Source organism: Prionailurus viverrinus, chromosome E1 (genome assembly GCF_022837055.1).
Source record: "Prionailurus viverrinus isolate Anna chromosome E1, UM_Priviv_1.0, whole genome shotgun sequence".
Classification (NCBI taxonomy): Eukaryota; Metazoa; Chordata; class Mammalia; order Carnivora; family Felidae; genus Prionailurus; species Prionailurus viverrinus.
The window spans coordinates 30,975,329-31,002,284 of record NC_062574.1 but is presented as its reverse complement, the minus strand read 5'-3'; the positions used below and the strand labels follow the sequence as shown (position 1 = coordinate 31,002,284).

Sequence of the window (26,956 nt, the reverse complement as noted above, 5' to 3'; positions counted from 1 at the left end):
GCTTCAGATTCTGTGTCTCCCTTGCTCTCTTCCCCTCCCCTACTTGCGCTCTGTCTCTTTCTCTGTCTCTCAAAAAGTAAATAAACATTAAAAAAAAAAAAAGAAATAGTATTGTAAAGTTGATGAGAGAAGTGTAAAGGTTGATGACGTGTTTGGTATTTATCTCATAATTTTTTCCTATAATTGAGGGTTTCTACTTTACAGAATTCACTCTCAAGTGGCTTTTACACTTACACATTATGGAGTCTTTAATACTGATAGAACACTTTAAGACTTTAGAGATGGGAAATTCTCAAAGTCCCATCCAGTTTTGTGATTTTTAGAATGTTCAGTTCTTCTGTAGTAAAATATGTACATTCATATTGATATATTTTTAGTGTCTATTTAACTTTGGTAAATAGAAAAATATTATTAGAATAAGTATAAAATTAGTTTAAATTTTATGTTTCAAATAATTTTAGTGTTTTTAAGGTTTCAAACTTGATAGTGGAGGAACACATACTTAATCAGATGTGTATTAAACTTATTGGATAAATAAAGTGAAATACCTAAACATTAAAAATTAAAGTAGCTTCTATATTTCATGTATCTGGACTCATAAGTGAGAATTTAAAGTGGAAGGAAACTTTGGCAGTGGTCTTGCAAACTTGTTTCTAATTAAATTCAGTTCTTAATCTGTATTCTGGCAGTCTTTTTATTAGTGATATATTTAAAATAGCATGAAAAATATATTTATTGCCTGTCTTCTATATTTTAGAAGGCCAACCTCTTCAGTTTGTAGAAGTTGAACATGTGTTTACTGGGGAAGTAATAGTCATGGCCTCATCTTGAGATACTCTCTTGAGAGTATTTTAAGTGTCATTTAGAATGACACCAACTGCAGTCACAAACCGCCACCTTTCAGTAGCTTAATGCTCATACAGTCAGTGCAGAGCTTCCTGGCTGTTGAATGGCTTTTTTTTCTTTGGCTGGTGATTTTGGTATGCCAGCTCCTTCTAGCTCATGGCTCCACATCTCCTAGGTCCTCAGAGTCCTCTGTGTTCAGTTAGTGGATGAGGAGTCAGAGTAGAGAAGAGAAGGCACTCTAGTTTCTTAAAAACCTGGCCCACAAGAGATAAACATTTCTCTCATCTTCCATTGGCAGGAACTAGTCACATGCTCACACTAGGATGTAAGGGTAGCTGAAACAGGTAGTCGCTGCCTGGGCAGCTGCCTCCTGGTAACAACTCTGTGATAGGGAAGGAAAACGTAAAGTTTGATGGACACTGCCAGAGGGTCCATGAGAATGTGTAGATCTACAAACTCAAAATTTCTGTGATTATTTATTAGTATCTAATTGTCCAGTATATAAGTACCAGTGTCAGTAGGATGTGTTCTTTGAGGCCTTCTGTACTTTTTAATCCTATCACAATGAAAAACAGCATCAATCTTTTAGAGTTGCCCAAAGCTGTAATCTGTGACTGTAGAACAGTTTTTGGAAACATGTATCAGCTTTGGACCTTGAGTGTTTGGGCTCTATACAGTAAATGACAGCAATCTAAGCCTGTGTATATGATTTTAAAAATATAATTTATACTTTTCACATTTTTCTCAGGAATTTTCAGTGTTCATCTTTTCCAAGTCTAGTAACAGCAGTTTTTTCCAATATTATGCATAAGTAATATGTTATAGCTTTAGATTCTTATCAGAATAATAATAATGTGGTATCTGAGATGTAAACAGTTTTTTGTTTTGTTTTGGTTTTTATTTTTTTTATTTTAGAGAGGTGTGAGTGGGGGAGCTAGGGGCAGAGAGGGAGAGAGAGAGTAGGTGTGTGTGCAAGCAGGGGGAGGGGCAGAAGGAGAGAGAGAGAGAGAGAGAGAGATAGGAGAGGAGAGGAGAGAGAGAGAATCTTAAACAGGCTCCACGCTCAGTGTGGAGCCTGACATGGGGCTCAGTCACACAACCCTGGGATCATGACCTGAGCTGGAATCAAGAGTCGGATGCTCAATTGACTGTGCTATCTACATGCCCCAGAGGTTTTTTAATTAATTGGATTTTTAAATTTTCAAAAGATATCTGATGTATTTTTTATATAAATTGCCATAAATAGGAAACAAAAATAAAATCTGACCTGAAGACTGTAAAGATTTGGATGAGATCCTGCTAATATTTGATCAGACCCCCACTGGATTTCCAAATACTCAATTAAAAAGTGCTAAAAGTGTTCTGTGATATTTAAAAAGTTAATTAATGAGAAATATCCTATTTGATTTTAGGGCTGTATTTCCAAAATTATGTAAGAGAGAACTCCTTATATGTCACTAGGAACAAACAACTTATAATTTTCTCTTAAACATGTTTGAGAATGGATTACTTCATATCACTGATTCCTAGTCATTCTCGTAACCAGTGTCTGACGAGGTTATGTGCTGCCTCACCAAGGTTTGGTGACTTTTTAATTATTTTATTGACATAGTTCACTTTCTCTCTCTCTCTCTCTCTCTCTCTCTCTCTCTCTCTCTCTCTCTGTCTCAACTTTAGAGTGCATGAGCAGGGGAGGGGGCGGAGGGAGAGAGAAAGAATCTTAAGCAGGCTCCATGCTCAGCACAGAGCCCCACACGAGGCTCAATCCCATAAACCTGGTATCAAATCATGACTTGAGCTGAAATCAAGAGTCAGGCACTCAACCAACTGAGCTACCCAAGCGTCCTGACATGGATCACTTTCTGTTCTTACCTTCCCATTTGTTTTCAATTGGGATTATTTTTTAAGTATAAGTCTTTTATTATTATTACTACTTGCAGTTTATGGCCAGTTGTAAAATTTTCCAGTGATTCCAAGATACTGGTACCAGAAACAGGTTGAATGAACATATATTTACTTATTTGTCTTTATTTTCTCATTCATATGAATATTATATGAATAGGATTATCCCCCCACCCCCCAAAAAAGGACATTGCAAGTTAATTACTTTGGCTCATTATTTTGCAGCCTTATCTTAAACATGATAAAATTATACATGCAGTGTTGCTAAATTCATAGCGATATATAAATAGTGCCATTTACAATGGAGTTTAACAAAAGAACCTTTTTATCATCACAGACGGTTATTAAGAATGAATTTCTTCAAAACTAGCGCACTTCTTGTCTTTAAACCACTTTTCTCTTAAAGGCTGTCCTAAATTTTTATTTTGAAAGAAAGCATTTTGCATGCTAGGAGGTAAGAAACATAAGGAGGGTAATTATAATGGGATTTAAATAATTCACTTACATTTCTTTGCCAATAAAATAAAGCATGTTCTCTTAGGTTTTTTTTATAAGTTCTAAAATATGTCTTTCAATTTACTAATATTATAAAACAAAAATAAAACCCCACAACACTGTCATCTTCCTAGATCAAATATTCCTGTTTTCCACCAACAGATTTGGCAATCACTCAGAGGCAAGTGGTATTATGCTTTTTGGATTTTCCGATATATCTGAACTGCTGTTGATTGCTCCCCAAATCAGGTCAGATGCACTCCCTGCAGGAACATTTGCCAGAGGTAGTGTGTGTTCAAATGGAAGATTTTTACGTTCCATAGTCAGCCTCATTTATTCTCCAGACCTTTAAATTTTTCATACTAAGTAGCAGCATCTCACTGTATGAACCATGGGGTCTTTATTAATTAAACAGACTCAACAGGGCTGATTTGGTCTGTCTCTTCTCAGTTGAATTACCAAGCACACAAATCAGAGAGGAAATATCTCTAATACTAGAATGTTCTCCAAGCCAGTAAATCTGGGATTATCTCTTCATACTGATTATGTCAAAGCTCTTTAGTCACTATGCTCACTAGGACATAAAATTGAATGGTATACACACAGATGGCCCCGTTCCAGCATTACAGGAAGAGTTCCAAGTTTTTCTTGCAATAATCACAAAGTTCTAATTATCAAAAAACAAAACAAAACTAGCCATGATCTTTTATTGAATATCAACTCTTTGCCAGGCACTTTATGTGCATTACCTGAGTTTTAGAAGCATTAGTCTGAATGTTTGTACACAAGGCCTAGGTGTACTTGAAGTATAGAAACCTTATCCCTTTGTTGGCTGTTTTGTTTTTTTCCAGTGAGTACCCTTTGTAATTGCATGTTTGGTGTTTGGGTGTGTGTTTTTTTAAACATATATGGAGAAGTGTATTGTGAACGTAAGCTTAAATCAGTTAGTATTTTAGGATGTTACTTTTGGATTTGGAAAAAGTTCAGATGTAGACTTGTTCGTGTAAAAGTGCCCGATGAAGTTTCCTGGCAAAGATCACTTTCTAGGGGAACTTTCTAATAGTCATCGTTCAGAGTCTATAACTACATTTTTTTCCTTAGACATTTTGCCTTTGCTTCATCTAAGTGATAAGTTTAATGGAATGTCCATTTACAGGTAGTTATAATGTTGAAGCATGAGAATATTATTTTTCAGAAAGTTTAATAGGAGAGTGTGCACCTGAAGTCATTCCTCAGGTGGTTGTTCCTGTTTTCCCTCCTTCCCACACTTCCTAATTACGGGACATTACTGGGGAGGGAGGATTTATAATAATTTAGTCTCTTCTTGAGACTAACATATTACAAGTGTGCATCATCACATCAAAGTAAATATACCAAGATTTTTAAAATTAGCAAAATTGTCTCATCAAGTTTTTCCTTTTAGTTTTAAACAGGTGCTTTTTACAGAATGGCGTGTCCTCATTTTACCTTGTGGCGGCATCCTGGCCCTCTTATGTTACACTCATTAGTATTTCTTTAAAGCCACTTTCAACTTGGGCAGACTTGCAGCTTCCCCCAACCCCAAAGGCCTGGAAATGAAGTTAACCTGTGCATAATCTAATGCTTCAGTAAGTTTAGTCACTATAATAAGAAATTCCATTAAACCGTTTTAAAGAGATAACAGTGATGTGGATTACTGTCAAGAGAATAATGAGTCTTTGTACCACTTAACCACACTCTGAGCTTTTGAAATGATGAAGATGTTTGGGCCTTGCCACCTTCACCTTGATTCTCAAAGCGACTTAAATTTGTTTACGCCATCATGAAACTACCAGCGATCTTCCGTGGAAAAGTGAATTTTAATATTCAAACTGAGGAGTTGAACAATTTGTTTTGGGATATATGCAGAGAATTTAGGACTTAGGGTCAAAAACATCACTGACGATGAAACTGCCTGTTTGTAGTAAGTCCAACATTTTCAGTTATTGCCGTCATCAGCCAATAAAGTCCGTGCATTTATGTGATAGTTCTCAAATTATGCTCTATGGAACACTGGTCCCACATGTGCTAACAGGGGCACGTTAGCTTGAGTAATACCACATACTGTTGGAGAGGCATAGAACATGTTAATATATTTAAGGTTTAGGGAAGCCCTTCAGTTAAGAAACTTTAGCTCTGTTTAACCTAGTGTATCTCAAACTTATTTGACCATGGAATTATCTTCTTCACGTAACAGTAATTAAAAACCCTTTTAACATACCTTGGAAATGCTATTTTGTCATGTAGAATATATTTTTAGACACCCCCCCCCCCCATCTTATTTGATCATTTTAAGTGCCAGCCCTAAGATGGACTTGATCTAAAACATGGTACTGCTTCCGAGGTTGAGTTTGGGTGAGATAGCAGTCGGGGGAGACTGATCTAAATGGATGAGGGCAGTAGGGTAAGCCAGTGGTAGAAAGAGTGTCCAGGAGGAAGAAACAGATCATCCTAATTCCAGAAGCTGCCTGTCCACACTCAGGAGCTGGGCAGATAGTGGTGGATACAGGAGATTCATTCAGCCAGAGGCTGAGGGTTGGAAACCAGGTCTGAGAAACACCATCCAGCAGGTAGAGAGAGACAAACTTTGTAATGTTGTTTCACCGCTCCCTGAACATGCCCTGTACCTGTTGTACATCCTTCCTTACTTCTGCTTGTGTTCTTCCCTGAAATGCCTAGTCATTCATTCTGAGCACGTGTTAGGCACCATATAAATTCAGGCATAGGAAACATAGCTCCTGCCCTGATGGAACTTCATATGCAGTAAGAAGGCCTGAAAATAAACAGACACTTAAAATACAGTGTAATAAGAGATAAGATCAGGAACACAGATTGGAGGAATTTTGAGGGAGATTTGGGTTTTTTTGTTGTTTTTTTTGAGTCTATTCATTTATTTTTGAGAGAGAGAGACAGAGACACAGTGCAAGCAGGGGAGGGGCAGAGAGAGAGGGAGACAAAGAATTCAAAGCGGGCTCCAGGCTCTGAGCTGTCAGCACAGAGCCCAGTGTGGGGCTTAAATCCATGAACTGTGAGATCATGACCTGAGCTGAAGTCAGATGTCCAACCAACTGAACCACCCAGGTGCCCCTAGGAAAATTTGGTTCTTTAGAATTAGTCTAAGTTAACTAGATAAACAAGATGGGAGGGAGGAAGACTGTAGCAGAAAAAAAAAAAAAAGTATTATTGAAGCAGGTAAAAAAAAAAAAAAATCAAGATATTTCATACCATGGAGTAGGTATTTGATCCAGAAGGCATTGGTTGGCACTGAATTTTTAGCAGGTAAGCAACAGCGTAAGATTTGTCATTTAGAAAAATCTCTTGGCTAGAAGAGATTGAATTAGAAAAGAAGTAGAAACAGAGGCAGAGAGACAAGCTGTTTCAGTGACCCAGAGTATAGCCCTGGAAGAGTGGGGGAGTAAAAGATTCCACAGATGCTTCAGCAAGAGAATCCCAGGATTTGCTGACTGAATGTCGGGTAAGGGAGAACAAGTTGTCAAAGATGATGCATTCTCCTACATTCCTTTCTACCAAAGAATAAAGAAACAAATAGGTTTTGTTGAACCTTAAAACATATCCAAGACTTTTCAAAATGATTGGATCGAGTTGCAATTGCTTCCCATGACCAGGGGCTGCAGTAGGGTGGACGCGGTGTCACTGGGATCAGTACTTGCATGGATGGGTAGAAGGACAGTCTTTCAGATTGTAATTGCATTCCTTGTTCTTCTCAAGTCACGTAACACAGACGACATCCTGGATCCATCCCGTGATGAATGCACTGAACCTGTCTTGCTCAGAGGAAAATGAAGAGGACTGTTCCAGAGAACTTCCTGATCGAAGAGTTGATGGTCTTCTGTAGGAAGCAGAGCTCCAAGGTCTCTAACTTCTCAATCTACATGGATGACTCCAACATGCAATGGTCTAAAATAGGAGTAGTAAAGCACACACTACTTATTGAAGTTCTAAAATGGAGACTCTGGGTTTAGTCTACTTTTGTAAGACTTTTTTTTTTTGGACTGTGATGAGCATTTTTTTTATTTAATTGAAGTGTAATTCACATATAGTGTTCTATCAGTTTCAAGTGTACAGTATAGTGATTCAGTAATTCTGTGCGTTACTCCGTGCTCATCATGATAACTGTACTCTTTAATCCCTTTTATTTCATCCATTCTCCTACCCGCCTCCCCCCAGCAACTACCATCTTGTTCTCTGTATTTAAGAGTCTGCTTTTTTGTTTGTCTCTTTTTTTCTTTGTTTGTTTGGTTTGTTTCTTAAATTCTACATATGAGTGAGAGCATATGGTATGGTAAAACTTTTTGATATAAGTGTGTACACTTATAAGATCAGTTGCCACTACAGTAGTCCTTTAAGAATAATCTAGTTGTATTTTTTGAAATCATATATAGATTTTATCATATGTATAATTTTTCATATACAACTTGATTTGTAATTTTATATATAGTTCTTTATAGAGTATCCGATACAACAGGTTTTCTTAATTAAGACTTACCGGAAAATTATGTGAACACAGTGAAGCACTTCATTTATTTGATGTGACTAACCTTTTATATTAGTATCTTGGGAAAGTGTTCTGAGCAAGCTTTTGGGGGTTTCTTAAGGATCACATTTGGACAACTATCTCATTGGCTACTGAATGCAGTTTACGTATTTGTGGGGCTCTCCAACTTACGAAATGCTCTTCAGACCCTGTTTTGTTCAACATGCCCATAAGGCAGATCCAGTGGGTATTTTTATTCTTGTTTTTCATTTAGGGAAATAGTGGTTCAGAGAAATGAAGCACCTTGTCCTGGAGCTGAGATTCACACCTGAGTCTTCTGATTCCACGTCGAACCCCTTTTCTGCTGCACCCCGCTGTCCCTGCAGAGGGAGGTCACAGCCCAACACGCAGGCCACAGTGACTCTGTTGATACAGCTGAGCTCCACAGCTGTGCACTCCAGTGGCCACAGAGATTCAAGAGGTACCTCTTCAGTTGGATGTTGCCCCCACATAACCCCACTATTCTCCTATAAACCCTTCCACCTCCCATACCCCCAAATATTCACCAAGTCAGGGTGCAGCTCTGTGATGCCCTTTCAACAGGCTTCTTTCAGCAGCTCACATTTTTCTAAAGTAAAGGGACTGGTTTACATCAGGGGTCTGCCCTGCCAGAGGGAACATTTGCAGGGAGTTAATGAGAAGTGGGGCACCCGGAATCTCCTCTGCTATCTGGACACATCCACGAACTCTCCTGCTGTGAGTTCAAGACTGACCTCATGACTGCTGATGTCACCTCCCAAACTGATTACACTTTCCATCTTCTGTTATTTTGTTGTAAGGATGCCACAAGACAGCTCCTGGAAGGACTGAGCCATTGACTTGGAGTGCTAAAGATTTTCTTTTTAGTGATTTAAACCTGGGGCTAGGAATTGGGGCAGAGTGAGGACAAAGTCATTTTAAATGTCCCGGGTGTTAGGTACCAACTGAATGATAAAAAGGGATTTGTTCATATCCAATGTCCTGATACCATTAGGTAATATACTTAGGAAGAAAGTGAGTAAGAATCATTAAGTGATCAGAATACCCTGTTCTTAACCATGCCTGGTAAGACTGAGAAATTACTGTTTGTCACAGTGGCCTCTTCTTCCCAACCCCTTCCTCCTCATTCCCTCTCCACCTCTGAAATACAAACAGGAAAAAGGAACCCAGCCTTGGGGATCATGTGATTTGGAGATTTTTTTTTTTTTTTCCAAACATCTTTTGGTGAAAAAGACTCATTTTTCAAATGGGCTTTCAAGCAGAATCCCAAGATATGTAACAGGTTTTTTTTTTTGTTTGTTTTGTTTTTTAATATTGTTACTCTGCTTGAAATGAGAGTAGCCTGTAGCCCAATTAAAGCAGCCCCCAGCATGGCTGTGCAAACCTACAGATCCTTAGAAGATAGCATAAGATTCCTCAATTGTAGCCATTGTATAGATAAGTAAATTGAGATCCTAAGAGTTCACACAGTGAGTCAGTGGCCAGGTCAAGACAGGACCTAGATCCTAAAGCCTCCTACTCTACTAAATTTCATACGGCGCGTAATATAGATAGATGTATGTTGTAAATATAGGTCTACGTTGTGAATATATATAGGATTTATAATTTACGTCTTGAATAATAACATAAAGTCAAATCCAGGTGGATAGGTAGTCATTAGCCCCAAGAAAAGTTTCAGAATGGCTGAAGAAGGCTCATGCTTCTCCTGACAGCTGTGTGAATATGAGCAAGCTTCAGGGAGACAAGTTTTGAGAGAAGCCCTCGAGGGAGCTCTTTCCTTGTGTCCCCCAGAGGTGAGTGAGATTCTCAAACACCTGAAGTTACTTTTATAAGTTAGTGTCTATAATTGTCAAAGTACAGACTTTTTGTTGCTAAATTAATGGTATGAAATTTCCCTCCCCCTACTGGGAGTGTTTTTTCTAATTTGTTCCCAAGTGAAGAAAACACAGAGGAGTCACTTGAGATCAAGGTCCTCAGGCATGCATTTTACCGACAGACACCTTATATGTTAACTTTGCTGGTTTGTGCCACTTTCTTCCTTGCTTCCTCATGGAATACCTCATGGTAAAGGTCTTTGGAAATTGTAAGGATATTATTTGTTGAGCATTTTGTACTACACATTGTGATGGGTAGTTTGCATAGATTATTTCGTTATCTTCTAAAACAACCCTGTGAGGAAGAAACTATAATCCCCATTTTGTAAAGAAGAGATTGAAGGTTAGAGAGAGTTGCCAGTCTTTGCCTAGGGGGTCACACAACACCTACATGTGGAAGCCAGGGTCCAAGGCAGATCTGGCACAGCCACTCTCTTAAACCACTCTGCAGAGCTGTTTAGATCCATTGTATGTGACACTGGGGGTAGAGGTAGGGTCTGTGAGTCAGTTTTTCAAAGGAGCAGATTCCAGTTCAGTGCAACAAGGAACTGTCTGATAGTTGGGGCTCATCAGGAAAGAATTACCCTGTGGGAAGTAAAGGACTGACCCAGGAAGTGTTCAATCTGAGCTCCTTATTATGGGAATGGTACTGAGGACGTTCAGGGTCTGAATCGGCTGGACTGTTGAGCTCCGTCTGAGATTCCTTCCTCTTTATGACCTCCAAGCCAACAGATAAATGCCCAAGAGACAAAGAAACATCAGTGGAGACTCATTAAGAATCCTTATCCAATGCAAATAGAACGATCAGACTGTTTTTTAGTGAGTTGATGTTTATACAACCAGTTTTTCATTAATATAAATCAACCCTATTAATGTGATAAACTTCTCTGTTGACCCACTGGCTCAGGTTTTAGGGTTAGAAAACCTTGATGTTCTTACATCCTTCCATCTCACTTCATGAAAGAGTGACCAGGGTCGGTCATCCTTACTCCTTTATTCTGAGAGTACTTAGAGAGCATCAATGGTGTGCCAAACACAGTGTGAGGCACCAAGGCAGAGTAGGGCAAAATAACCATTTCCTGGGTCCTCTTACTCTTGGTTAAAAATTAAAAGCTTCTCAGGTGGCCAGAGTGCAACAGCTTGTTTTTAACTTTTGAATTTTAAAAGTAATCTAGTTCCATTGAAAAATCAAGTAGTAGGGAATTGTATAAAGTAAACAACAACAACAACAAAACTCATCTCGCTTTCCAGAAGTAGCCATCACGAATACTTTGATGAGTATTTTTACTCAAAGTTAATCATACTGTTAAGCAGCTTGCTTTTGACGTAATTTATTGTGGTCATTTTTTTTTTCATGTCGATGCATAGATTGTTCCATTTCAAATGTCTGCATAAAATATCACTACCCAGATAACTCATAATTTCTGCAGCCGTCAGTCTATTTGATGAACACTTAAGCTGTTCTGAGTTGTCTTCTGTTACAATGTCACAGTGAACATCCTTACAGTCACTAAATCCTTTTCTTCATATATGCATGCACTCTTATGCCAATAGGACTATAATGGGAATACATTCATAAAAGTAAATTGCTATATCAAAGGTTTGTTCATTTTAATTTTGGTAAATATTCATAAATTCTCCTGCATTAAAATAGAACCAATTTACACCACCACCAATAGTATATGAGAGTTTATTTTCTATATATGATGGGACTTATTTTAGTGCAAAGATTGCCAGTAACTTTTCTGGTTGTTTTTGTCCTTAGAAGAGTAATCCGCTTTTTCCTGTTATCTAAGGACCTGAATTTTTTTCATCATTAGATTTTAGTTGTCCCTTAGCAGCAGAGAATGCCTCGCTGTATATAGAGGAGTCTGGCAGTGACTAATTCACTGTCGAACACATCATTACTCTCATCTTTTTACTGACATTTCCTACTTGTCTATAATGATGGTGCAGACCCACTTTTAAATGAGCTAACTTGGGGGTTGCCTGGGTGTCTCAGTCGGTTAAGCGCCGGACTTCAGCTCAGGTCATGATGTCGCGGTTCGTGGGTTTGAGCCCCACATTAGGTCTGTGCTGACAGCTCAGAGCCTGGAGCCTGCTTCAGATTCTGTGTCTCCCTCTCTCTCTGACCCTCTCCTGCTCATGCTCTCTTTCTCTGTCTCAAAAATAAATAAACATTAACAAAATTTTTTTAATGTGCTAACTTGGGTGAGAGCCCTTAGCAAAGTGTGAAACCCAATGTAAACACACCTACAAGTTCTTTGAGCCTCAGTTTCTCCATCTGTATAAGGAAGAGGGTAATCTCCTGACTCTTGTCAAACCAATTCAATCAGCGACCATTTTCCCAGTACCTGCCAAATGCCAGACAAATGCAAGGTCTTGAAGTTTCCACACTAAATAGTTCTGATTCCCTAACCAAGAAACTCATAATCTAACACCTTTTTCCTTTCTTTCCTTTTTCCTCAAAAACCTTTTATTTTTCCTTAAAGGAGTAAGAAGTCAGGGGTTTGTTTAGTAAGAATCCCTGAAGAGAGGCCCTTTATCACTCTCTCAAATTTGAATAACTACAAAATAATATTAACACCCCTTGACTAGAAATGAAAGGGAAACATACTGTGAGAAGGGGCTCTCCAATAATAAATGCTGAGCAGCTGTAAAAATACAGAGTCAAGTGATACCTTCATCAAGTGTTTGCAAAATTAGAAAATATTATCCCTTTTCTGGGGGTAAAGGGACATTTTTATTTTCTCTGCTAAAGTGAGCCACACCTTTTTCAAGTGCTAACAAACTTGAATTGTACAATCTACAGAAGAGAAAGAACTGAACTAACATTAAAACAACTTATATACTCTATTGCATGTAATTTTTGTAATTTTTGAACTAACATTAAAACAACTTATATACTCTATTGCATGTAAAAACTTGAATTTTACAATCTACGGAAGAGAAAGAACTGAGCTAACATTAAAACAACGTGTATACTGGGGCACCTGGGTGGCGCAGTCGGTTAAGTGTCCGACTTCAGCCAGGTCACGATCTCGCGGTCCGTGAGTTCGAGCCCCGCGTCGGGCTCTGGGCTGATGGCTCAGAGCCTGGAGCCTGTTTCCGATTCTGTGTCTCCCTCTCTCTCTGCCCCTCCCCCGTTCATGCTCTGTCTCTCTCTGTCCCAAAAATAAATAAAAAACGTTGAAAAAAAAATTAAAAAAAAAAAAAACGTGTATACTCTATTGCATGTCATTGTAAATGAACTTTAAACAGAATATGCCCATGGAACTTCACTTGAGAAATAAAATGCCCAAGATGTTTTAACCACAGCTATGCACATGTAGTATTAGTGTGCCTGCGTGACAATGATGTAGATATTGCATGAAATTCTGTATTTGCTTTCTTCATATGACTTTACATTGAACTGACATTACTACTACTTTTGTTAATTTTTTTTTCTTAAGTTTGATTTTTACTCTCAGGGGTCAGGATGGTTGGAGGGAAAATGCAATCAGATTAACAGCTCTCACCGCCCCCCATCCCCATTCCCCCATCACTAAATTATCCTCTGTTACTTCACCCTATTTATTTCTTCTCCATTACTTATCAATTTGTAAGGATCTGTTGTTTATTGTCTTCCTTATTAACAATGGGAGTAAGCTCCATGAAGGCAAGGATTCACCTGTCTTGTTCACACTGTAGGAAGGCTCTAGCACCATCCAGGAGGGTCTTGCACAGTGCCTGCCACGTAGTAGGTGTTTGATACATACTTGCCAAATTGAATGTGTAATGAGCTATCCATAACCAAGGCTTAGTCCTGGGTTTAACTCTCATGCCTTTGTATTTATTTCTAGTAGCACAATGAGTGCTACTAGATGTCAGACACTTTGCTAAGTACTAAGGATGTGGCACAAAACAGATGTGGTCCTAGCCCCCATGTGATTATATTTTATGCAAAGGAAATTCAACTGAAATTAACCAAAGCTTTTTCAATTTATTTTCTTTCTCTCTCTTCTTTATCACATATTTGAACTTCTAGACCATTTAATGTTCTTGCCTCAGGAAAGGGGTATGAGGTCAGCACAGGCTCTTTTGAGTTTCAGAAGTCTGGTTCCTTAGGACACTGGATTTAGATAAAAAGTTTGTGGGTGTACATGAGGAGGAAGAGCAACGCTACTCCCTACCTAGGAAATAATTCCCATGGCTGTAGGAGGGAAGAAAGAACAAAACTGTTGGTGGGACTCAGAGAAAGTGGGGCCACTTCTGGGCCACTTTCCAGGAGCAGCAAAACCCCAATTATATTTGTTAGTTTTGAGAGCACAGGAAACCCATTCCTCACTGTACCTAGGATGAAAATGAACGCATGGTGTGTTTAGGCAGATGGAACCTTAGGCAACTTTAGTGAGCTTCCTCCAGCCCAGTGTGGTCCAGGTGGAAGATCAGATTGGTTTCCATGAACCAAAAAGGTTCACAGGAGTGGCAGGAAGCCCCACAGGACCTGAGTGAGGACTTTTTGCACTCATGGCCTCTCAACAAAACCCAGTTTGAACTGTGACATCAAGCCATCTAAACATAGAGTGCCTTGGCACTAGATAAACCTCCTGGAGTCTAGCAGTAACTCCAAAGAACAGAGGGAACTGCAAGCTGGTGGAGACTAGTGTTTTCCAAGGTCATTAATTCCCTACTCCTGATATTTCCTTCCTCATGAAAGAAACTCCTTTAGAGTAACACTCTTGGCCTATCTCTGCCTCTGCCCGCTCAGGTAGTGACTTACATGCTCGGTGAGTTTGGGATAAAGAATAAAACAGGTACTGTTTCTAGAATGCTTCTTAAATATATTCCCTTTCCTGTGTTCCAAGCAAACACTGCCTATTTGTTTTTTAGGTCTTTCCCATTTATTACCTGGATAACTACAATATAGGCAATATACCTTCCTGGCTGTCTACCACACCTGTCCCCATCAATCTTCCCACCACATTTCTGTCAGAATTCTCTTTCTGAAGCACATATTTGATTCTATTACCCCCTTGCCACTCTTCAGTAATTCCCTAGCACCTAACATTATCAGATCCTTTCTATCTCTATAGCCTCAGTTTCTCTTTAGATTGCTTCCTGCCCTTCAACACACAATTTCTGTTTATCTCTTCCTTGAAGATCTGGGCACCTGCTGCCGTCCCCATGCCCAGCACTGGCACTCTACAGATGCCACTTCTGCATTTTTCCACATGCATCCAGCCCTCTTCCCACTTGGGAATGGTGCACCAAGAACTTCCACCCCAAGGAGTTGCTGACCTGTCTGTCCACACACGCACTGGGTTACTACATTTATTTACTATTTTTACCTGGTGTGCTGTTACTGAGTCTTAAAGGCTTGACATTCGGTCCTACCCACTCTGTTTTGCTTCTTCTCTCCATGTCATAACGAAAGCCAGAACTCTGGTTAAAGCCAGCTATCTCTCACTGCAGCTGTCCCACTCAACACCAGCAGCTAGGTGAGTCAATCAATTATCATTGGGAGGGAAATGGAGAGACAGAAAATGGCTCAAATAGTCTGTCATTTCTTATTTGTCTATTTGATGCTTTCGGGTGTTTTTATCTAGAATCCTGGAGGGTGAAAAGGTTAGCTAGAAGGAGTCATGCTCTAAATTCCCACCCCCTCCCCCTCTTACTGCAAACCTTTTAATAAAGCCTTTATTACACTACATTTGCAATTAATTGGGGCACTAAAGGGAAGCATATGTCTCTCCTAGACTGAGCCCTGTAAGTCAAAGTCTGTAAGTTGTTTTTTTGTCTCTCACACAAGACACAGAGCGGTAATCAATAAATAATTACAGAATACATTTTTTAATGTTATTGGGGGGGGGGGCACAGAGAGAGAGGGAGACATAATCTGAAGCACACTTCAGGCTCTGAGCTATCAGCACAGACCCTGACACAGGGCTCAAACTCACAGACTGTGGGATCATGACCTGAGCTGAAGTCAGATGCTTAACCAACTGAACCACCCAGGTACCTCTACAGAATACATTTCTAAGATAATTTATTGTTTTCAAAAACTCTTTTAACTGTTTCCTGCTTCTAGCAGAGAAAGACAAAGTGAATGAAAAAGAAAGTGAGGTGGGAGTTTAAGCCTGTCTACACTAGCCTGTTCAACTAATGTTGAGACAATATAATGGGTTTTGCTGAAGAAGGAAGTGTATTCTACCCAAATCTGGCCATAAAACTCACAGTATGATCACAGTGGAAGGATTATAAAAGCACATACTCAAACATTGTTGATTTGCCCAAGGTTTTGAAAAAACACAACAGAATGATTTTGGCATGGAAGAGTAGAAAAAGCCTAAAAGCAAAATACAAGGTTAGTGCATTTCAAGGCAACAACATTCAAACTTCTGTTCTTAGAGGTTAATTATGTTGCTGAAGAATTGATTTGGCACAAGGGAGCTATGTGTTGCCACAGTACTCTGAAAGTGCAGAAATTATCCCCATCTATAACTAAGCCCACCAGAACTGCATGACTGTTGCTGTTTCACAGTGGAGAAATTCATCTTTCATCAGCAAAATACAGGAAGGGAAAACAAGAGGACAAAACAAATTGGGTGGATAATAGACTTACCTTGGCATATAGACAGTCCAGGTCAGGTATTTCTCTGAAATGGGACATGAAATGATGTTTGTAGGCAGATTTATATACTAAGCAGTTTTACCATTCAGGCAAGTAAACAATGCATTTAATCTAATGCCAGCTGTTTTATTTTTGTGTGGGGATCACATGAGTTATATAGAGCCTTGTGATCCCCACAAAAAATAAATAAAATAAAAAGCTGGCACCAAATTAAATGCATGGATTACTTCTCTCAATGGCAAAAGTGCCCCATGTAAGGAAAATCTGAAAGAAATAGGGTGTGTGCGTGTGTGTGTGTGTAAACACACCTTGTGTGCATACATGTACCACATATACACACATGTACACACTTTGGAGGAATATGAAATATTAAATAGACTAAAGTCTACTAAATTTCAAGAATATGACCACACTGGGGGTCCTTGCTCACCAATGGGTTTCTTACTATGAATTATAGAAGATGAGAAGTCTGACGTTATCTCCATTTTCTCAATGTTGCCAAGGTTGTTCGTTGATTATGTTCCTTCTGTTTTGAGTAGCATATTCTTGACTAGCATTTCACCAAATTTAAGACTCCATCCATTATAAGACTTGCCATTATTTTATGTATCACGAAAAATGGAAAAAAAAAAGAGAGCCATTTAAAACATGTCATAGTACTTTTAATTTTTGTCTTATGGCCCCTTTAAGTAAATCTAAGACCTGTTTGGACATAGACTTTTATTATGTATATATAGAAAGGAAAATGAAACACAAATAAACTGTGATATTCGTAAAACTTTTTGTATTCAAAATGGAGCTCTTTGGAATCTCTTTTTTGTTTTTTTTTTTCTGTTTGTTTTTTGAATATAATTCATTGTCAAATTGACTTCCATACAACACCCAGTGCTCATCCCAGCAAGTGCCCTCCTCAATGCCCGTCACCCATTTTCCTGCCTCCCCCACTCCCCCACTCCCCCATCAACCCTCAGTTTGTTCTCTGTATTTAAGAGTCTCTTATGGTTTGCCTCCCTCCCTCTCTGTAACTTTTTCCCCCTTCTCCTCCCCCATGGTCTTCTGTTAAGTTTCTCAAGATCCACATATAAGTGAAAACATATGGTATCTGTCTTTCTCTGCCTGACTTATTTCACTCAGTATAATACCCTCCAGTTCAATCCACATTGCTGCAAATGGCAAGATTTCATTCTTTCTCGTTGCCAAGTAGTATTCCATTGTATATATAAACCACATCTTTATCCATTCATCAGTTGATGGACATTTAGGCTCTTTCCATAATTTGGCTATTGCTGAAAGTGCTGCTATAAACATTGGGGTACATGTGTCCCGATGCATCAGCACTCCTGTATCCCTTGGGTAAATTCCTAGCAGTGCTATTGATGGGTCATAGGGTAGTTCTATGTTTAATTTTTTGAGGAACCTCCACACTGTTTGCCAGAGCAGCTGCACCAGTTTGCATTCCCACCAACAGTGCAAGAGGGTTCCTGTTTCTCCACATCCTCGCCAGCATCTATAGTCTCCTAATTTGTTTATTTTAGCCACTCTGACCAGCATGAGGTAGAATCTCTTTTTTGAAAAAGAGTTGTCATCCATGTTTTTTCACAATAACATCCTCTGTGCCATCAAAATGAAGCATTTCTTTTTTTTAAATATAATTTATTGTCAAATTGGCTTCCATGCAACACCCAATGCTCATCCCAGCAAGTGCCCTCCTCAATGCCCATCACCCATTTTCCCCTCTCCCTCACCCCCCATCAACCCTCAGTCTGTTCTAAGTCCTTAAGAGTCTCTTATGGTTTGCCTCCCTCCTTCTCTGTAACTCTTTTTTTCCCTTCCCCTCCCTCATGGTCTTCTGTTAAGTTTCTCAAGATCCACATATGAGTGAAAACATATGGTATCTGTCTTTCTCTGCCTGACTTATTTCACTTAGCATAATACCTTCCAGTTCCACCCACTTTCATCAAGCATTCCTTTTGTTTAATGTTTATTAATTTATTTTTGAGAGAGAGAGAGTGAGAGCAGGGGAGGGGCAGACAGAGGGGGACAGAGGATCCGAAGGAGGCTCTGCACCACCAGCACAGAGCATGACACAGGGCTCAAACTCACAAACTGTGAGATCGAGACCTGAGCCAAAGTCAGATGCTTACCTGACTGAGCCACCCAGGTGCCCCAAAATGAAGCATTTCTTAAAGGAATGGTCCACTCCTGTCTCTAGGATATTCTCCCCAATCTTTGACATCTATTCTGTAGTTTTTATGCTGGCACCTGCTTTTTTTTTTTCAAAAGGATTTCATAGCTTTTTTGACAGCAGTCAAGATGCACATTCCTTCCTCAAAGTAGTCCTTAAATGCTTTATCCACTGAAAAGTAAAGGTGTAACAGTTCATTCATGCCATAGGAGAAACAACTAAGTTTGTGCATGGGCAGGCAAAGACAGCTGTATCATTATGGTTGCCTGACCAACAGCAACCGCAAGACATCTTGTAGTATCAGTTTTCCTGAGATGAAGATTTCTGTGAATTAGGAAGAAAAAACAGTAGGGAAATAGAGAAATAGGATGAACACAAAAGCAAGAAGGGGAAACCGCACAAGGATGTGATTCAAGCAAAACCTACTCTAAGGGTCTGGAGGGCACTCAGTCCCACAGATGAGCTCTGGAGACAGTGTAAGTCCTATCTCAGCTGTACAAGTCAGAGGCCAGGGAACAGGTAGTATTTGTACCCCTGCACCATCCGTCATTGGTTAAGCATGGGAGGCCTAGGAGGAGGGAGATGTACATTTGCAGGTACTCCTAATTCTGTGTGGAAAAAAAGGGTTTCTTGCAGCCTGGCATTATCTGACCTCTCCAGGTCAGATAAACAAAGAGATGTAGTTGCTGGGTGTCAGGAGTGAAAGCCCACAGGCTAATAATATTAGTCCATGAGAGTGGTAGAGAGATCCGAGAGCAGCAACAATGTCTGTTACACACTCTAGTGTCAAAGACACTTTAATGAAAAATGAATCAATGAAATGTAGTATTAAGGATCAAATTTCCTTGTTCCTAGATCATCCCAACCTTAAAATTTGAGTTAAAGATGAAATGTTTTAACAAATGAAAACAAATTGGGCTTTCTCAAAAATTATTTAATTCAATCAGAGTGATTTTAAAAGCTATTGCTCAACATGGTAACAGAAAATACTGAAAGGAGTATTTGATCCCACATTGATGAGAGTCAAATGTCTGAATGATCCAGGACAGATATTTCTGTTTTATTTACTCTGTGAAGTGACTCTTTGAGGCTATGAACAACACAAACTCCCTCAGTCTTTTCCGGTGCTTTCTTTCCTGCCAATTTCAAAGAAATTAGAAACAAACCTTCCCATCTGTGATATGAGGCTTTCCTAGAATTATTAATTACTTAAGATATGATTTAAAATGCAAAGGATTTTTTTAAGTTTATTGATTTATTTTGAGAGAGAGAGAGACCATGTGTGTGTGAGCAGGGGAGGGGCAGAGAGAGAGGGAGAGAGAGAATCCCAAGCAGGCTCCAAGCAGTCAGTACAGAGCCTGACCCGGATCTCAAACCCAGGAATCATGAGATCATCACCTGAGCTGAAATCAAGATTAAGATGGTTAACCAACTGACCCACCCAGGCACCCCCAAAATCAAAGTATTTTTAAGACATAATACCCTAAGTTAGTGATCATACATGATGTTAATATTTTCAAGTATTATCAGGGCATAAACCTCCTGGAAAGCAGTCTTGGAATATCTGTTAAGAACCTTAAAAATGTTCATATTTTTTTTTACCTTGTAAGTTCTACTACTATGAATTTATCCTTACAAATGATCACAATTTTAGACAAAAAATCTTATATTGAAAGGTTTCCTGAAGCATTATTTAAAATAGTAATAAGTAGGGGTGCTTGGGTGGCTCAGTCGGTTAAGCAGCCGACTTTGGCTCAGGTCATGATTTTGCGGTCTGTGAGTTCAAGCCCCGCCTCAGGCTCTATGCTGACAGCTCAGAGCCTGGAGCCTGCCTCAGATTCAGTGTCTCCCTCTCTCTCTGCTCTTTCCCTGCTCACACTCTGTCTCTTTCTCTCTCAAAAATAAATAAAGATGAAAAAAAAATTTAAATGGTAACAAATACCTATATATGCCTCAAACTAAGAGAGTGTCTAAACAAAATATGGTATCTCACATGATGGAAAATGTTTAATAATATTTGATGACCCAGGGAAAGTATCCCAATATAATATTAAATGAAATAAAATAAAACAGAATTCTGTATGTAGTGTGATACCAACAGAATTTTATATATAAATACCATAGAAGAACCTGAGGAAAATATTAGATGACATTATTAGTGATAGTTATTTTATTCATTATATTTTTCTACATTTCAAAATTCCCTACAGTAAGCTTATCTTTTATAAGAAAAAAATAAATGTTAGTAATTATATGTATGCATGGAAAAAAGTATATCTCATTTGATTATTTTACATTTAAAACTCTGTATACAATCTAGTGAAAATTTGTAATGTTTACAGGGGCTGGAAAAATGAATGCTTAGTCTATGGTATGAATGAGACCTGACCTGTATACTCATAATTATATCGATTGTTGTGAAAACAACAACAAAAACAAAAACAAAAAACCAGGATGCACATTCAGTGTCTGTGTCTATACCTATGAGGGGTACACTTATGTGGTCTGGGTCACAGCAAAGGGTGCTTATTCAGGATTTTTGTCTTACTAGAAAGCAAGAGATGTCACAGATGTGATATTTCCTTTTTCATTCTCTGGAAAGGATCAGGTGGGATAGCAGAGCCAGGACTAATTCTGGAGGTCAATTTAAATATTTCCCAGCAGTATCACTGAGTGAGTCATTCGGCAGGGCACCCGAATTTGACATCTATCTGCTGCCATTGTCAAAGATCCTGGTCCTGTTCTCTCTCCATTGAAAACATTTATGGAGTGAAAATAGCACTGGAGTCTAGCAGAGCCAAAACATCATTAGGTTTTTCACATTTAGTCTTTGCACCAGAGCCAGGTCTGACATGTTCTTCCTTTGGAGATAGTGTCTGTTGCAGGATGCAGCCCCAAAACATTAGGTGAGCCTCTGAACAATGCCTTTGCAGGAAGCTCAAAATCTTAGAGTCCATATGAACTCTCAAGTCCCTCCAGTCCAACCATCTTTCAATGGAAAGTATCCTTTTTTTTTTTTTTTTAGAGTATTCATAACCAATAGCTACTTAGCTTTGCTGGGATATGTTGAGCAGGAACTTCATAACTCCTTTTAGAAATTCTCATTTTGCCTAAAGATTTTTTAAAATCTCATCTCTTATAACATTCAACCGAGATATTGATTTATCAACTAGAAATAACCTGTGAATAGGCCTTCTCACATGGATTTCCTTTGCTGACCAAGGGCTGCCTTCCCATCAGAGACTAGACTGGACTCCAGTCACTTGTGACCACATCCCACCATGGTGTTTTATAGCCCATCTGAATTACATCATCTACATGGAAATTGTGGCTGTCTCTCATGTTAGGGGTTGAATTGTGTCCTCCCAAATTCATATGCTGAAATTCGAACCCCTGTTACCTCAGAATGTAACCTTATTTGGAGACAGGCTCTTTACAAAGGTAATCAAGTTAAAATGAGGTCATTCCAATGGGCCTTAATCCAATATCACTAATATCCTTTTTAAAGGGGGAAATTTGGAGATAGACAAACATACATGGGAGAACACCATGTGAAGACCAGAGTTATATGACCACAAGCCCAAGAACTACCTAAAGCTAGGAGAGGGGTGTGGAACAGAGCCTTCCCCAGTGCCTTCAGAAGGACCATGGCCCTGTCAACACCTCTGTCTCTTGCCTTTAACCAGTGTAACTGTGAGACAATACATTTCTATTGTTTAAGACACTCAGTTTGGGGTATGTTGTTCCAGTAGTCCTAGCAAACAAATACACCCACCCCCAATCCAGAACAGTAACAATCACAGTACTAACTTCCCTGTGTGACTGGTCCCACTGTTGGTCATTCTTTGTAGATGTGAGTTCTTATCCTATGGAGATCAGAAGTCAGCTCTCTTGGAGGCATACCTGACTTTTCCCTTGTGAAATGAGCTCATTAGACTGTGAGTACAAATGAACAAACCTCCAAGTTCCCCACGGGGGTGAGGTGCAGCTCTGATACGTTAAGAAGCCCACGGTTGCACATTAGAATCACTCGGGGAGATTTTTAAAATTACGAAGCCTTGTCAAACCCAGACTCATTAAATGTGGATCTCTGGGAGTAGGATCCAGGCACCTGGGTCTTAAAGGTTGAGAATCATTCTCCTAGGCTGCCATGGGATCCAGGTAACTGAAACCTCCCAGGGAGCAGGTTGCCAAAAACATAAGTTACATTCTTGAGTATTTGTATTTTTATAGTCACAATGGAAATTGTAATCTCAACAATGCTTGGAGTTAGACTAACATACACATTTTTCCCAACTGCATGATTTCCTTCGATAACACCTCCCCTTTTCACACACTTTAAGACTGTCCCCTGGGGCACCTGGGTGGCTGTCGGTTAAGCATCTGACTCTTGATTTCGGCTCAGGTCATGATCTCATGGTTCGTGAGTTCAAGCCCCTCATCAGGCTCTGCACTGATAGCATGGAGCCTGCTTGGGATTCTCTCTTCCTCTCTCTCTGCCCCTCCCCTGTTTGCTCTCTCTCTTTCTCAAAATACATAAATAAACATTAAAAAAAAAAGACTGTCCCTAAATCCTATGGTCTTTTTGTTGTTAATAATAATGTTACCAACTTGTACTTATATAGAATTTACAATATCTATTTGGCATCTCACAACAACCTGGTGAAATAGTCAGGGTGAGCATTCTTCCTGTTTTACATATGAAAAACTGAGGCTCAGATAAATTATGTGACTTTTCCAAGTCATGTTAAAGTTACCAACTTCTTCCAGTTTACCCTGGGACTCTCCTGGCTTGTTTTTTGTTTTGTTTTGTTTTGTTTTGTTTTGAGTCTGTTTATTTATTTTGAGAGAGAGAGAGAAAACACGAGTGGGGGAGGGGCAGAGAAAGAGGGAGACAGAGAGAGAGAATCCCAAGCAGGCCCCCCACTGTCAGCACAGAGCCCGATGCAGAAACCCGTAAACCATATGATCATGACCTGAGCCCAAGTTGGACGCTTAACTGACTGAGCCACCCAGGTGCCCCCACTGTCCTGGTCTTAAAACTAGAGGTCCCACTACCTGGAAAACCACCTCCCCCTCAGTCCTGGGCAAGCCAAAGTGGTCAGTCAACCTCACCTGTGGCAAGAGGCTGAGATGAATCCTAGTCATTTGCTCTGAAGGACTGTAGAGCTTGGATAAGCCAACCCCTCCTTTTGGGGAGGAAAGAAAATCTTGGATCAATGTCAAGAACCCCTGCTGGAACTCCTTCCACTCTTAGTTGTTGAGGGAGCCGCTAGGGCATGAAGTAAGAAAAGTGGCCATGTCTCCTCCCCAGCCATTGTTCATGGCACATTGACTAGGACTGGAAATTCCGACGCCACAGAGCAGAAAGCTGTGTCAGCCCATGAAGTTTGTTTATGTTTTTCCTTTTTTGTTGTTGTTGGGTTGTTATGGTTTGGGTTTATTTAATATCTTTAAAATAATCATATAGAGAATTGACTTTCTTGGGCAGTATACAAGTCTATGAATTTCTAACACATGCATATTCTAACACATGCATAGATACACTTAACCATCACCACAATGAAGGTACTGAAGTTTTATCACCCCGCAAGCTCCCTCCTGCCATCCTCTCATAGACACATCCCAAATTCTGGCAATCACTGCACCATTCTCTGTAGCTATAGTTTTCTCTTTTTGAGAATATATAAATAGTCATAGAGTGTGTACCCTCTGAGACAGGCTTCCTTCCCTCAGCATAATGCCTTCAAGAGTCATGCAGGCTGTTGCATGTATTACTAGTTAGTTCATTTTCATTACTGAGGAGCATTCCATTGTATGGATGTACCACTGTTTGTTTATCTGTCCACCCACTGAAAGACATTTTGGTTGTTCCAAGTTTGAATTATTGGAATAGAGCTGCTGTAAACATCCATGTACTGGTGCTTGTTTTGCAATTATGGTTTAAAAAAAAAACATGATACAAAATTTGTGTCTTGGTTTTGTATAAATGTATGTGTCCACTTCTCTAGGGGAAATACCCAGAAGCAGGATTGCTTGGCCATGTGGTGTATGAGTTGTCTATTGCTGTCATAACAAATTACCACAAACTTAATGGCTTCAACAGTACACACGTATTCTTATCTCACAGTTCTATAGGTCAGAAGCCCAATGTGTGTTTTAGCAGGCTAAATCCCAGCTATCCGCAGGGCTGCACTTCTTTCTGGAAGCTCTAGAAAAGAACGCTTTCCTTGCTCAGGCAGTTATTGGCAGAATTCAGTTCCTTGCAGTTGTATAACTAAGAGTCCTTTCTCCTTCCTTGGCTTAAGGCCCCCTTTCTCCACCTTCAAAGCCAGCAACAGTCAGTTATGTCCTCTTCATATCACATCTCTTTCTGACCCAGCAGGAAATTCTGTGCTTTTAAGGACTCATGTGATTAGATTGGACCCACCCAGATACTCCAGGATAATGTCACCGTTTCAAGTCCCTACCCTACATCTGCAAAGACCATTTTGCCTTTGAAAGTGGTACTGTCATAGATCTGGGAATTAGGGCATGAGCATCTTTGAGGGGACATTTTCCTGTCTACCCAGCTTTTCAAGAAACTTCCAAGCTATTGTATAGGATGGCTGTCCCATTTACACTTCTGTGTGTGGTGTGTGAGAGTTCCAGGGGCTCCATGTCCTTGTCAGCACTTGGTATTGTCATGTTTATCTTATTTCAGCCCTTCTCATGGGTATGTAGTAGTATCTTATCATGGTTTAAATATGCATGCCCCTCCTGGCTATTAATGTTGAACAATATTTCATGGGCTTGTTTTCCATCTGTACATCCTCTTTAGTGAAATGTCTGTTCAAGTCTTTTGCCCATTTTTAAAGCTGGGTTATTTTCTTGCTATTGAGTTTTGAGAGTTCGCTATATATTCTGGAGGCAAGTCCTTTGTCAGATATGTGATTTTCAAATATTTTCTTGCCTAAATCCAGTTTTTCTACATTTCACCCTGATAACAGTTGTAAACATACAGTTTTCCTGCACCTCGGGTTCTGTTAAGTTTGGCCTAGACTACTACAGAGTGATTCAGTTTGGGATTCTAAGCCAGGATATGTCAGATCTGAAAATAGTTCTGCCTTTTCCTACTTATAGTAGATCCTAGATATCCCCAAAACACAATTCAGTCCAGTCATACATTCTTAGAGAATACAACTTCTGTTCTATTAAAAAAAAAAAATGTTATGAGATCACAGGATCTTAAAGGAAAACACTGATGCCTAAACCCATTGCATCTACAACTTCTTTCACACCAGTGTCTCTACAATCTAACCAACGTTGTGTGACTATGGGTATAGCCTTCACAAGAGAACCATTACTGGAGCTAAAAGACAGGAAGTTAAGAGTGAATTTTGGGAACACTGCAGAGCCATTCCTAACAGAGGGGAAAGATTTCTCATATCACTGAGTCGTGTAGTCCTGTAGATAGACACCAAATCTGCTTGGACGAATATGACTTCTGAGGTCTGAAGACACCTACTGATGCTCATAGAGGAGATGTTGAAAGTTTGGCAGAGAGGGAGAGATTTTATTGCAAGCCTCCTGAAAACTCCTGTCTTATGTGTGTATAATAAGGCATCAATTCGGGGCTGTCTTGAGAATTACCTCCAGAAATCTAAAGTTGCCAGAAACCATCCCAGAGAATTTGAAAATCATGATCCTACCTGTACCAAGTAGAATTCTGTATCAGTCAGAAACCTGACAGGAAATAGAAGCCACCACACATGGTCCAACTGAAGGCGCAACTTATATTTTGGTGACAGTTCGGGGAACAAGCAAGTCATGCCGAAGCACCCAGAAACCACCAACAGTTAGAAGCCATTTGCACCTTTGGAGAGGGTTAAGACAAAATATTGCCAGAAACCACTGAGAGCTGGACTGTGGAGAAGGCTTCCCGCTGGAGCTGGAGCTGTGCAGAGATGGGGCTGCTATCAAAACACAGTGTCACAGCAAGAAGGGGCAGAAAGGAAGACAGTCTGTCCTTACCCTGCTCTCCTCCCATCCTCCCTTCTGTTGTGGGTGTTTCCCATTGCCAGAAGGAAGCCAGCCCAAAACACCCAGCAGGAGAGCCCAGGAAGGCATTCCACTGGGTTCCTCTTCTTCCTGGGGCTGAGGGAACAGATGGGGGACCACCAGCATAAGGAGTAATCCAGGGATTCCTGATGTGTGTACAGATCTGCTATCTGGGAAATATCAGAATGAATAAACCAACCATTCTTTCCTTGATGGAAAATTCCTGCCGGCCTTCTAGGAGCACAGGTGCTGCCCGTCCATGGGTTGTGCACAGCCCCCACTCTCAAAGAGCTTCCAGACCAACAGGAGAGGCAGACAAATAGACTCAGTGGAGGGGAGGAAGAGGGTGTGACGGATGCACGGAGTGGAAGCATCTAACATAGGTAAGAGATCAAGAAGGGCTTCTTGGAGGAAGTTATGTCTAATAGGAGATTTAAATAATTTGTAAG

At 39.8% G+C, this 26,956-nt stretch overlaps 1 protein-coding gene across 8 annotated transcripts in view; it reads left to right on the top strand.

Moving 5' to 3' along the window:
- Positions 1-22,858, top strand: part of STXBP4 (syntaxin binding protein 4) — a 182,102-nt gene extending 159,244 nt beyond the window's left edge. For 4 of the 8 annotated variants that reach the window (XM_047832841.1, XM_047832844.1, XM_047832839.1 and 1 more), the window contains one exon: positions 6,991-12,758. In XM_047832841.1, coding sequence (XP_047688797.1) covers positions 6,991-7,117 — 127 coding nt within the window. In that variant the 3' untranslated portion in view covers positions 7,118-12,758. Of the gene's footprint in view, positions 1-6,990; positions 12,759-22,847 lie in introns of those variants that run through there. The other 4 variants (XR_007146877.1, XM_047832842.1, XR_007146874.1 and 1 more) reach the window with 3 other exon arrangements.
- Positions 22,859-26,956: the final 4,098 nt, after the last annotated feature.